The following is an 11,790-nucleotide window of genomic DNA, read 5'->3' as shown; positions in this document are numbered from 1 at the left end:
GGAGAGCCCCCCGCCGCCGCCCCGCAAGCGGCTGCCCCCCCGCGACCGGGGCGACTTCCTCGCCTCCCTGGTGGCCAAGTCCGGCGAGAAGTTCGGCCGGGGGGGCGGCAGCCTGCCCCCCTACCACCGGCGCGTCTGCCTCATCCAGGACATGCTGCTGCTGGCCAAGCAGGGCAAGCAGGAGGAGGCCACCGAGCTGCTGCGGCACCTGCGCCAGGTGAGGCTGCGCGGGCTCGTCCCCCGGGAGGCCGGGAGCGGGAAAAATCCCGATTTTTCTCCCGCGTGGGTCTGCCTTTTGGGGGGAAACGGTGAAGGGGCCGCGCAGGGGTGGTTACATCGGAGGAAGCCCGCCGCGGGCGTTCTGCTCCTCGGCCCCGCTGCCGGCGCTGGGCTTTGCGGCGCGCGCAGCCCCTCGAGGACGTTCCCGCTCGGCTTGCGGGAAGTTGGGTGGTCGAAGCGGAGCTGTAACGCTCGGGGCRGTCGAGGGCAGCACTTGGTGGGAATCGGCTCTTTTCTGACACTTTCCGGCATACCAACGGTTGGCAGCTTTGCTTCTCGCCTTGCTCTTTCGGCATGCGTTGCTTGACGGAGCTTTGCTCATGTTGACTTGGGCTTGCGGAAATTACTGTGCGGGAGCCCGTGCAAAAGCCGGGAATTAATATACAGAGCCCGAGACCTTTCCCTGTGCGAGGCTGTTTGAGCTGGGCATTAGCCGGGAAGCAGCGCAGCCGCAAGCTGATCTGAGCAAACAAAACGGCGGCTGAAGAGCCGCGTTCTGCATCCGGCAAATTATCGCTTCGCCTTTTGTACGCGTAGAAGGTGATAAAAAGACTAAAGCGCTGGGAATTCCCAAGGCTCTTGGCTATGCTGGGCTCTGAAAAACAGCCTGTTTCCCATGCAAAACGAGAGCAGACCCAGCATCGCCAAGCTCGATTTTTCAGCCGGGGAGCCGCGCAGGCAGGAGGCAGCCGTGGGTTCGGCGTAACCCCTTCCACCACCCGGGGAGAAGTTGCTCGCCTCCTCCCCGTGCGTYGGGAGGTCGCTTTTTTGCACTGCGGATCAGCCGTGTGCCAGTCYGTCCACGTAAAAACACGGCTGTTGCTGTTCTTCTTGTGTTTGGGTTTCGCTTTTTGCATTTTTCCCCCCATTTTCTGGTCCTGTTCGCTTTTGGGCAAGCAGGCGTTTTGTTCGTGGCGCGTCCCTGGTCCCCTTTTCGCCGAGTTTATGTGACTTGTTGCTGTCTTTGGAGCGGTTTAACGGAGGAATCGGAACGGTTTCCTCCGTGTTTGCCTCCTCCTATAGAAAGCTCTCCTGCGGCCGACTCRGATCGGGGAAATAAGGCGCTTTTTTCCCCGAAACGCGTGCGCCCTTTTCCTAAAAGGCGGCGGTGCAGCCGCTGGGGCAGGCCGTGGCGCTTGGGAGCTTTGCGGAGAGGCGCCCGGGGAAGCCGGCGGGAGCCAGGGGGAAGCCCGGGGGCGGCCGTGGCGGTGCGACGGGGGCGTCCTCTCACCCCACTGCGGCGGACGGACAGGGGGGAAAGGTTTCCACTTAAGCCCAAWATTCATTTAAAAATACTGGGGGAGGCGAGGCTGGGGTACCGCGTCGAGCTTCGAGGCAGGAGGGCCGGTGGCAGCATCCCCCCATCCGGGAGATGCTCCCTCCTTTTTCTCTGGATGGCAGACGCGGGCTGGCCGGATTTGCGGCGTTCCCGGCCGTAACTCCCTGCCTGGCAGAAGACCGGGCCGGAGGGACCTCTCGTCCCCCCCAAAAGCTGCGTGCGATAACCAGGAYGCGCAGCCGCAGTGCGGGAGCACAGGCATTTCCCGCACTTCCCGCCTTCGCCCAGCACCGAAACGGCCTCTTGCGGAGTCCATCCCGGGTCTCCCCTGGGAAACGGGAGCGACGCCGTCGCCTTTGCGGGCTGCCGTGAGSATTAATTCGCCTTTGCAAAACGCTTGGAGGCGGCGAGCAGCCCTGCGAGCGCCGAGGTACGAAGCAGGCTGCTTTTGGCTTAAAAAGGGAGAAAACCGTGGACGGCAGCCGGAGCGACGTGCCTCGAGGCTGCTCCTCGGAGACGTCCGACGCAGCCTCCAGCGCGGAGGCAGCTGGATCCTGCTGCCTTCCCGCAGAATAGCGCTCGTGCTCTCGCTGCCTGCAAAACGCGGCGGCGGCCGCTGCAAGGGCCTTTCTGCGCAGCCGCCTGACGGCCGCTTTCGCCGGAGATCACGGTTGCTCTTTCCTTCTGCTCTGGAAATGCCGTCAACCGCTTGGAGCCTGAGGCAGCCCAAAGCACATAGTGCAGAAGTTAAAATCCTTAAAAAAAAAAGTAGAAGTAAGAAAAAGGGAAAGCGCTGCCCCCTGCCCTCTTGTGCTTTCCCGGGAGCCATCCTGGCCGCTGCTGCCCCCCGCACGCTTTTGGCGGCCGCGCGGATGAACGGGAGAATAAGTGGAAATACACTGAAAAAGCCGGTGTTTTACCGAGTTTGCTGTTCCAAGAGGTGCGATGAGCTGCCCGGTCCCCGGCGTGGGGCCGGCTTCCTTTCACGGCACCGATTCTTGCGCTGCATCGCTAGGAGTCCAGCTTCTCTCCTGCACTGCAAACTTCCGCGGTTTCCCTGGCGGCGTTTTCCCTGCTTTCCGTACGGAGCTGCCGCGGGGCCTCGCGCCGAGGCGGGTGGAAACTGAATTAAAGGAGGGTGTCGTGGCCGGCGCTTCGGGACCCGGCGCTGGCCTGGGAGAGTTGCTGCTCCTCTGCGCGGGCGAGGTGCAGCAGCCGTTTCCACCAGCTGCAGAATAGGGAGACTTTAGTATTTTCTAGTGTCACGCTTATTTTTTTTATTTTTTTAAAACTTTTTTATCTTTTTTTTGGTACTTTTTGTACTTTTTTCTTTACTTTTTTTTTTTTTTKAAGCACTCTTGAGTTTCAGTGGTTAAACCAGCCCGGCGCTGTCGCTATATTAAATCCTGGGAGTGTCTCCCCTGCCAGGGCGAGGACCCGTAAAGCAAAGCGTGTTTTCCTGCTCCCTGCTGCCCCAGGGCTCGCTGCCCCGGCGGAGCAGCATGGCACGGCACCRCGCTCCGCAACGCCTTACGTTGCCCTCCGAGAATTTGCTGGCGGTTCCGGCCAGCGGCGGAGCCTGCGCCGGGGCACGTGTCCCCGCGGCCGCGCGACGTCTACGGCAGTGCCGATAAGTAAAAAAATAATAATAAATTAAAAAACAAAAAAAAAAAGGGAGGAAAGGCAAAGCGTTCCCGCGGTCCTGCCATGACCTTCTCCCGCTGCGCCRGAGCAGGGGGCTGCGGGATGAGATTGAAAAGCGGTTCGCGGGGGTAATTCCTCCGCTTAATTAGCGTGGGCGAGCGTGGGAGACGGCGGCTGATGCAGGCGCTGGGCCGCGATCGAGCCCCGTCGTCCCTGCGGAGGGGAAGCGGCAACTGGGAGCCGCCACTTGCCGTTAGCCCCGCGCCTGCCTCCGCGGCTCTGGGACGAGCCACCGGCTTCCTCTGACGAAACCGCCGGCGTCCCCCGAATTTTTTTAACCCTTAAGCCGCTGGACACGGGGGCTCCGCCGTCCCTGCCCGGCTCCGTGGCGAGCCGCTCTCCTGCGGTGCCTCTGCCGCGTCCTTGCATCCYGGCCCGCTCGGCGCCTTCCTTCCCCTTCTCCCGCAGGGATGCGCCGGGGCTCCGCGTCCCGCTAACGCGTCTGCCGCCTGGTCCRGGACATCCAACCCAACGGGAAGGTGTGAAGGAAATAATTCCCTCGCCCGGCCGCAGCGAAGGGAGCAAAACGGGGGCTTGTGCGGCTTGAGCCGCCGCGTTTTGCTCCCGAGAGGAGACGCGGGGATGCGAAAGCCCACGGGAGCCGGGAGCGGCCGCCAGGCGCTTGGCGCTGCAAAATGCAAAACCGAGAAGAGGGACGAGAGCCGGCGCAGGAAACGGCATCGTGCTTCGGAGGCCCAGGATTGTGGGGGAGTGGAGCGGAGCGAGCGTCCCACCACCCGGCAGCCTGGCGGAAACCGCTCGCCCCGTCCGAGCGCAGGCAAGAGGGGCTTTCCGGAGAAAGGGGGTATTTTCCTGGTTTGTCTGGAAAGGTCGATGCCGTTCGGGGTAATCGGAAACTTCCTTTCTGAGCAGGGACCGCGGCGYGTCCGTCGGCGCTTGTTTAGCCAGCGGTACGGCTGCGCCGTCGGTGCGGGATGTTCTCGTTCTGGTGGGAAATGGTGAATTTACTCAGTCGGTTTAATTTTTTGTGCTTCTGCCTTCTGTCGAGTTACATGGAGATGAAAACTCAAGTGCAAAATGTGGAAGGCCGGTGTTTGAAAAGTGACTTTATTAGTTAAATAAAAACTCGAGGTACGCTGGATGCATGGGAGAGGCGAAGTGAACGTCTCAAAACGTTTTGCATTTAAAACTAGATGATGGAAAGGAGCCTGTTAAAGTAAATACACTTAAAGCATACAGCTCTTCTAAATAACCGTGTTAATTGATTTTTTTAATGTCAGGGAATCGAGTGCCGGGCGACGCGGGCTCTTCCGCGGAGCGGCGAGGGTGCTGGGCTCCTTCTCGGCGGTGCAAAGCGCAGGGCCGGTTGCTGCGTGGGAAACCGGGAGGCTTTAGGAACGCCCCGAGAAGAGGCGCTGGGGCTCGCCGGCGGGAAGCTCCTCTCGCCGAGCGCTCTGTAGCTGCTCCACGGTTATTTCACTGCTGTCGAGTAATGTGGCTCAAGCAGGGGAAAAAGGCATCTTTAAAGCGCGCTAAGCATCCAGCTTTCCAGCGCCTTTTCTCGGGGTTAAAAAAAAAACCAACGAGGGTTGGAGAACTGCAGCCAAGGCATTTTTCCCGCGCCTCGCCTGCCCCGCTCCTGTGGGACGCGGGTCCCCCGGGGGACCCTTCGCTTTGCGGGTTGGTCCCCAGCCCGGTGCCGGGGCGGAGGGGCAGGGAAGCGGGCGCAGCGGCGGTGACGCCGGACACCTGGCTGTGCCGGCGCCGCGGCACCGTTTCCTCCGCTGTGCAAACAGGTGTGGAGCCGTTCTCCGATAAGGTTAACTCGCGGGAAGGCGGTGAATCGGAAAACGCTGCTTCGTGGCGCTTTCATCTCTTGCCATCAGCTGCTTTTCCCTGCAAACGCCAAGGAAATGAATAAGCTAAGCTCCCCTCCTGCAAGGCTTTTTTTTAATCCTCTTTCAACGTGTAAATCGAATGCATCTTCTAGAAGGAGCGGTGGCGGCTCCCGAGCCCTCGCGTCGGAGGAGGCCGGAGCCCGAAYGCGGAGCCTGACGGAATGCAAAGGGCAGAGATAAAATGCCATTTCTGCGGAGTGAAGTCACCGCGCGGAGCTGCCACCGCTGATTTCCGAAGGACGGTAACGACGTTTCCCGGCCGACCGCCTTTTTTATTTTTATTTATTTATTTATCTACTTATTTTCGGAAACCCAAAACGCGCAGGGCGCCTTCCGGAGCCGTGCGGGCGGTGGGGGAGCGGCCGCRCCGCGTTGCGCAGCTGCAGCCCAGCCTGCGGGCGAGCGCGCGCCTGTTCCACATGCATCACCGCTCCAGGTTAGCGCCGTCGGCGTGCCTCCAAACCTCGTTCGTCATACGTGCCGTCGGCGGTCATAGCTTTAAAAGAAAGTCCCTATAGATTGCATTYGTGTATGTTAGGCGTATACAGAGCGGATACATGCAAGCAGGTTGCCGCAATGGGGCTTGGGGACCCTAAGAGGTTTTTCCATCCCCAGCAGGTTGTCAGGAAGACAACTTGACGCCTCTTGACCTCTTCCTTCTAAATCATATTTACGGTGTCCTAAAAGATGCTGCAGCAATTTCAGCGTAACTAGGCGTGAGGGTTAAAGTGCCGTTTATATCGCACCAGCGTTTGCGGTAGCAGACGCGCAGCCAGCTGGGACCAGCTGGTGGCATCCTCGGGAATAAACCAGGTTTCTCCTCCGTGTTTCGCACCTTGCAAAAGGAGCCTCCCTCCGAGCGGGATTCCCTGGCGCTTCTTGGGGGGCAAAAAGGGTCCCAAGGCTCCGTCTGCGTCGTGGGGAGGGTTTGGGCCGAAGACTTTGTCCGAGCACCTGTGGAGATATTCTCCGGCCGCGGTGTTCCATGGGATCCAGCTTAGTTTTCCTGGGAGGGCTCAGCCAGCYGTGGGGCGGGAGGGTGCGTTAGCRGGTCYGGTCGGTGCCGGCGCTGCAGCGYGCTCCGCTTGGGTGCCCTGCCTCGYGGTGGCCTTGGGTGGCYGGGGGGCGTCCCGTGAGCCGCCGTGCCGGAGGGAGCGGGMTGCGGGCTGYGGGCGGCCGAGGAGCTGGGCTGCGGTTTTATGCCTTGGCAAGTGTAAGAGAAGATATCCCGGAGGAGGAGGAGGAGGAGAAGGAGTGAGCTGTGGCTCGGCTCCGTGGGCACCTCGGTGAAGGGGCACGTGGTGGTCTTTGAGATTGCTCCTCAGCCATCCGCTGCCAGGATCTGGAGAGCCGCGGGATGGGATTGCCGCGGCGGGAGCGCCGAGGAGCGAGGCCCCGCGTAGCGCTGCTCGTGCCGCCGCTGCCCACCACCGCGCGCTCCCCTCGCACGGGTCCCAGCCGGCGCTCGGGGAAGCCTCCTTCCATCATCGTCGTGAGGACACGCTGGCCCGTGAGATATCCTTCTTATTTTCCTTCTGGATGAGGCTAGGGATGCCGCCCCCGTGTTAAATACCCGCCTCGCCGACTGTCCTCTCCCTGCGGCTGCCCGCTTGCTGCCGGGATTTGCCAGGTTTTCCTGCTCCCGCGCGGGGAGAAACGTCCCTGCCGAGCCTGCTGGGTGGCCRGCGATCATCTCGAGCGCGTCTCCGTATAAACACACGTCATTCCAGCCGCTGTGATTATTATGCAAAGCGTAGACTATTCTAGCACGCAAGAGTGTTATATATTGATTTGCCGTCGCTCCGAATCCCATTACGAGGATCTGCTGCATTAATGGACCTTTGTCCGTGCTTGAGATTAACTGGGATGCGGGATTTGCAAATGAAAGAATTGAAATTCATGTTGTCCATGCTAATTACTTGTGCTCTGCCGGCCTCCTTTGCAAGCCGTCCGGGGCCGGGGAAACCTTTTTTTCCATTCCTTTCCTCCTGCTCTGTCTCGAGTAGGAAAATGAGTTTGGTGTCGGGGGTTTTGTTGGTTTTGCTCTTTTGCTGGAAGCCTCTCTTAGCTCATGGGTCGGTACCAAGCGCAGCCAGAGACTTTGTCCCCAGGGCAGAATAGGCAGCTGCTGCTGTTAGCTCAGGATAAATCTTAGTGTGCACAGGGACGGGGAGGTTTGATTTCAGTGTCGGGTTCCRCCTTATCTGCCCATCTCAGGAGCACCTCAAGCGACGGCTTTGAGCTAAAATGTGCCTGTATCTTGTTCCCGCCGAGGTTTTACGCTGCAAAAGCTCTAATAAACGTCTTCTGGCAGAGGGAGGTAGCCAGAYGCTGGTGTGAAGCACAACAAAGTAGTTTTAAGCAGTAAATCCACTCCGCTTGCCACCAGAAAACCCATGAGAGGTCACGTTAGCTCACTGGCCACCGCGGCACGGGTCAGGCTTAGACGCAGACTTGCACACCCAGGCTTTGGGTGACCGTGTGTCCGTGAAGCGAGACCGAGCGCAGGGACCTCATGGCACGTGTCAGCGAGGAGCCAGAACAGTAGCTGGACCAAGGAGTCAGGATGGTCCCTTCGGCCTCCCTTGGGTGGGCGGCACTTCGGTCTGGGCACGTTCGGGTGGGAGCAGAGGAGAAGCAGCAAGAGCTCTGTTTTGAAGGAACCGTCTGGGATGCGTGTGCGCTCCTTCCCCTTGCTCCTCCTGCGGGATGCTCTCGCAGGCGCCGGCAGGGAGGGCGGCTATTCAGTGTGTGTATATATATATATGATATATTCAGTATATATATATATGTGATGAATTTGGTACACCTTGAACAGCACCAGGAGTGCATGTTGCTGTCTGTGGCTCTTCCCTTCCCTGGAATCTGTGTGAAGCCTTCTCCATTTCTCCTTCCCCCCTATCCAGTCTCCTGCTCTGATATAACTGGGGGGGAAAAAAAATGACACGTTTTTATTGGAGTTTGCTGGAATTTGTTCATTTCGGTGATCTTTCCGTAATGTTCACATCGTTTTGTGGCAGCCAGTGTAAAGAGTTAATTGAATGTTTCTCTCTCTCAGCAACGTCTTGAATTACCTCCCTTGAATAAGCCTCCTCGGCAGAGAGCTGCGCCGAGGATTCGTCGGCACTCACTTTTGCTAAAGCCCGTATCAGTGTGATCTCCGGTTTCCTTCTAGCACCTACCCGCTTTGGAGGATCCCGAAGGAATTGTCGGAGCATTTGTATAATCCGCCGCCGCCGCTCGGCCCCTTTGAAGCGGAGCCGAGCGGTTCCCGAGCGCCCGCGACGCGGCCCCCGCAGCTAACGCAGCGCTGCTCAGCCCCGCTCGGCAGCCAGCCGGCGCGTCGGGAAGCGGCTATCGGGTTGCGAGCTCGGGTCGTACGCGCCGGAGCGGATTGATTTCTCCCGGGCGCCGGGGGGGCTCGGGAGGCCGCCCGGGGCTGCAGCGCCTCCGGGGCGCCTGGGGGTTTCGGCGCTTCGGGCGCAGCGTGGGGGTGACGCGGGAGCGGTCATCCGTCCGCCGAAATGACGCCGCCTCGCGCCTTATCGGAGAGGCACGGTCAGGCCCCGTTTCTAGCGGCACCGGGAACGCCGGTCTGGCTGAAAGTCTCACCTTTCTTTTCATGCATCGGATTGCAACGAAATTTGGAGGGTGGYGGTGCAGCTGCTGCCAGGAGCCAGGCAGCGCCGGGTGGCATTTCGATGGCAAGAGAGAAGAGGCGGGAGAGAGGACCAAGGAATGAGCCAGTGCCAGGCTGAAAGCAGCTTTGCACGTGTAGGAAAGCAGATGTGACCTTTAAACCGCGGCCGCGCGACTTGCACTTCCTCCCACGCCTGGGCGAGCTGCGAGCGCCAGGCAGGAGCCGGCTGCCCAGGGCTCGCGGGATGCCTGCTCCGGCCTTTTCCTGAAATCCTGCCCGTTGGCTGCTGCTGGAAACAGGATAGGGGGCCCAAGCGGGCCGAGGCAATAGCTCCCGCTTTCCTGTTCCCCAGGAGCGGCCCCGAGGGAATTAAGGCCGGAGCAAGGCAGCTCGCACCCCGCCGCGCTAATCTGCGAGGCGAAGGCAGCTCGGAGAAAGCGGCTGCGTTAGGGCWGGGAAGAGCGAGCGGTCAGGGCTCCGGCTGCTCCTCTCTTCTGCTTAGGAAAACTGAGTTTTTCTGCATGTGCTCAGCTCAACCTTGCTTAAGCAAAAAAAAAGAGGAGGGTTGTCGCCGGGGCAGGAAGAAATGAGCCTTGTTTTCTTGCCTGTGGGTGTTGGTTGTCCAGCAGAAGCCAAACCTCGGCTCTGGCAAACCCAGCTTCTCCCAGGGTCCTCGTTGAGGTCCCAGCTGGGTGATGCRCAGCTGTGGAACATCTGGAAGAGCTGCAGAGCGTCCGTGTGCCGCAGCTGAGCTCTCGTCCTCCCCGTTTTGGGGTCCTCTCCTCCCCCTGACACCGCTTCCCCCAAACTCAGGGGACCTTGGAGACTTTTGCCCCTTTCCCRTAGCTGAACGAGCCTGGCTGGCGTTTGGAGAGGGACGGCGAGGTGGAGGGACGGATGGACGGCCCRGCTTGGTTCCTTACTAAGGTCTCAGCCGCGCGGGCTCTCCTCTCCCAGCAGAGCCGGCTGTGCCGTGCCGTGCCGCCGGGCAGAGGCACCCTGGCTTCGAGCAGCAAGGGGTGCGCGCTCGCGGGTGCCGCTCTCGCAGCATCGGCGGCGGCTCGCCGACCGCGCGCCCCGGCACCGGGCTGCCTTCCGCAGGCACGGAAAATCTCGATGGTGAGCGCTTCCTGCCCGTCTCTTCTGTTTGGAAACATCTCCCCCCTTCCTGCAAGGATCGCAGTTCGGCTCGCAGGGTGCAAGGATCGCAGACGGGGTGGGTGGCCRGGGCTCTCCGTTACCATTGCCTGCCCCCAGGCGCTTTCCTGGCGGAGCCCGTGAGCCGCGCTCTGGCCACGTTCCAGCTGGGGTAATTGCATTTCCTCGCAGCTCAAACAGACGCGGCGCGTCCGTCTGCAAATCCCTTCTTCGCGCTCGGCTGGTGTCTGGATGGCGGCAGCGCAGCTCTGCCCATCTCGCTGAGCTTCCGCAGCTCGAGCYGCCTGGAGGGGGTCTGACCCGCCGCCGGTTATTATTTGGGTCAATCTGCCAGGGAAACATTGGCTTCTCCGCTGCAACGTTGCCTCCCTCCTCCAAGCGCACCCTGCCCGGAGGCTTGCCCTCCGCGGCTGCCCGTCCCGAACCRCCCGCCTGACGGCCCTTTGCAGCCGTGAACCTCCCCGTCGGCCCTCCGATCTCGCGGGGAAGCAAAAGGGCACCAAACTCCTTCGCTTATTATTATTTTTCTTTCTTTTTCCCTGGGAAAATGGCCTTGCTTGGTTGTGTTTGCCTGGGGACACCGAGCTCTGCGCGGCGCCGGGTTTTGGGTAGAGGGGCTCCCTCTGCGGCGGCTGCTGGCAAAAGGGATCGAGGTTGAAGCCCGGAGCGACCCCAGCACCGAGCGTCCGGGGGCGGCAGGCCGAGTGGCTCTTCTCCCTGCTCTCCAGTGTATCTTGGATGCTGATGGGAGCCTTTCCAGGGATATTCACGATATTCCCACCACGTGCTGCCAGGAGGGCTGCATTCCCGTGGCCGCTTTCCCGCGGCGGAGGCAGCAACCCAGGCAGCTCCCCGCGCCCCAGCTCAGCTTTCCCGAAACCTGCAGGACCGCAGCGTTTCTCCTCCCACGGATCGGGGCAGCGTTGGGTGACTGCCTTAACGTTAGTAGGGACAGACGGACAACGTGGACAGGCAGATGGACAGACCCGTGGTTCACCCACTTCCGCAGAGAGCCGGGCTGGTGAGAAACGCTGCTTTAGGGCACCTGAGCATCACTTTGGAGCTTGGCTGGGCAAAGTAAAAGGTTAGAAATGACTTAAAAGCTCTCCTAGCTGTAAATAGGCCTGTGCAGGGGGGTATTGACCCTTATAACGTCTCTGCTGCTCCAGTTTTTTGGGGTCCAGTTTTATTTTTATAATTGAGGGAAACTATCCTGGTCCAGTTCAGAGTAGTTTAATGGAGGCTTTCAGTCGAGGGCCTCGTACAGCAAACAACATGGATTTTTATCATCTGTTCTTCTTGCCTGGAAGCCTTTCTTCACCCTCTGCGTTAGCTCTGTTGTTGTGCTGTCAGCGGACATGCAAATTTTGGGGTTGTCAATGCCTGGGTTTGGTTTCCAAGCATCATAAAGGCATCCTCCAGTTTTCCGATTCCTCTCCTGTTCTCCAAGAGCGAATCAAGGAAGGATGTGTCTGGCGTGAATATCTGCGGGTTCTCTAACGGCCTCAGGTCTGTGTTGTCCGACCAGCCGCTCTGCAGAGCTTCAAAGCCTCCTCGGACTCCTGTCCGGTCCTCTGTCGATAGATGCTTCATGAGCCCCATCGTTGCTGCTAATGCTTTTTCCAAAATAATTGTATTCTCTTAGGCCTTTAATTGCCGTGTCTGGGAAGTTTCCTCTGCGGGCTCTACGGAGGAGGCATTGCTTCTCCTGCTACTGGATCTAAATTTCTCATTCCTCATGTTTTTTTTTGTTTTCTGGGCTTTTTTTGAAATCCCATACCTTTGCATTGCTGCCTTTGCAGAAGACTCCTCCTGTGGAGGTCGAAGGCAAGGAGTTGGTGGCCGGGGGCTGCGAGTCCTCTGCCCTTGTC

The 11,790-nt window shown here is 59.8% G+C and overlaps 1 protein-coding gene across 1 annotated transcript in view; it reads left to right on the top strand.

Moving 5' to 3' along the window:
- Positions 1-11,790, top strand: part of LRRC75A (leucine rich repeat containing 75A) — a 41,133-nt gene that overhangs the window by 1,526 nt on the left and 27,817 nt on the right. Inside the window, exon 2 of the mRNA XM_026055330.1 lies at positions 5-217. Coding sequence (XP_025911115.1) covers positions 5-217 — 213 coding nt within the window. The remainder of the gene's footprint in view (positions 1-4; positions 218-11,790) is intronic.

This window comes from Apteryx rowi, unplaced genomic scaffold, assembly GCF_003343035.1.
Source record: "Apteryx rowi isolate R43461 unplaced genomic scaffold, aptRow1 scaffold_99, whole genome shotgun sequence".
NCBI classification, from domain to species: Eukaryota; Metazoa; Chordata; class Aves; order Apterygiformes; family Apterygidae; genus Apteryx; species Apteryx rowi.
This window is presented reverse-complemented; position numbering and strand designations above follow the sequence as displayed.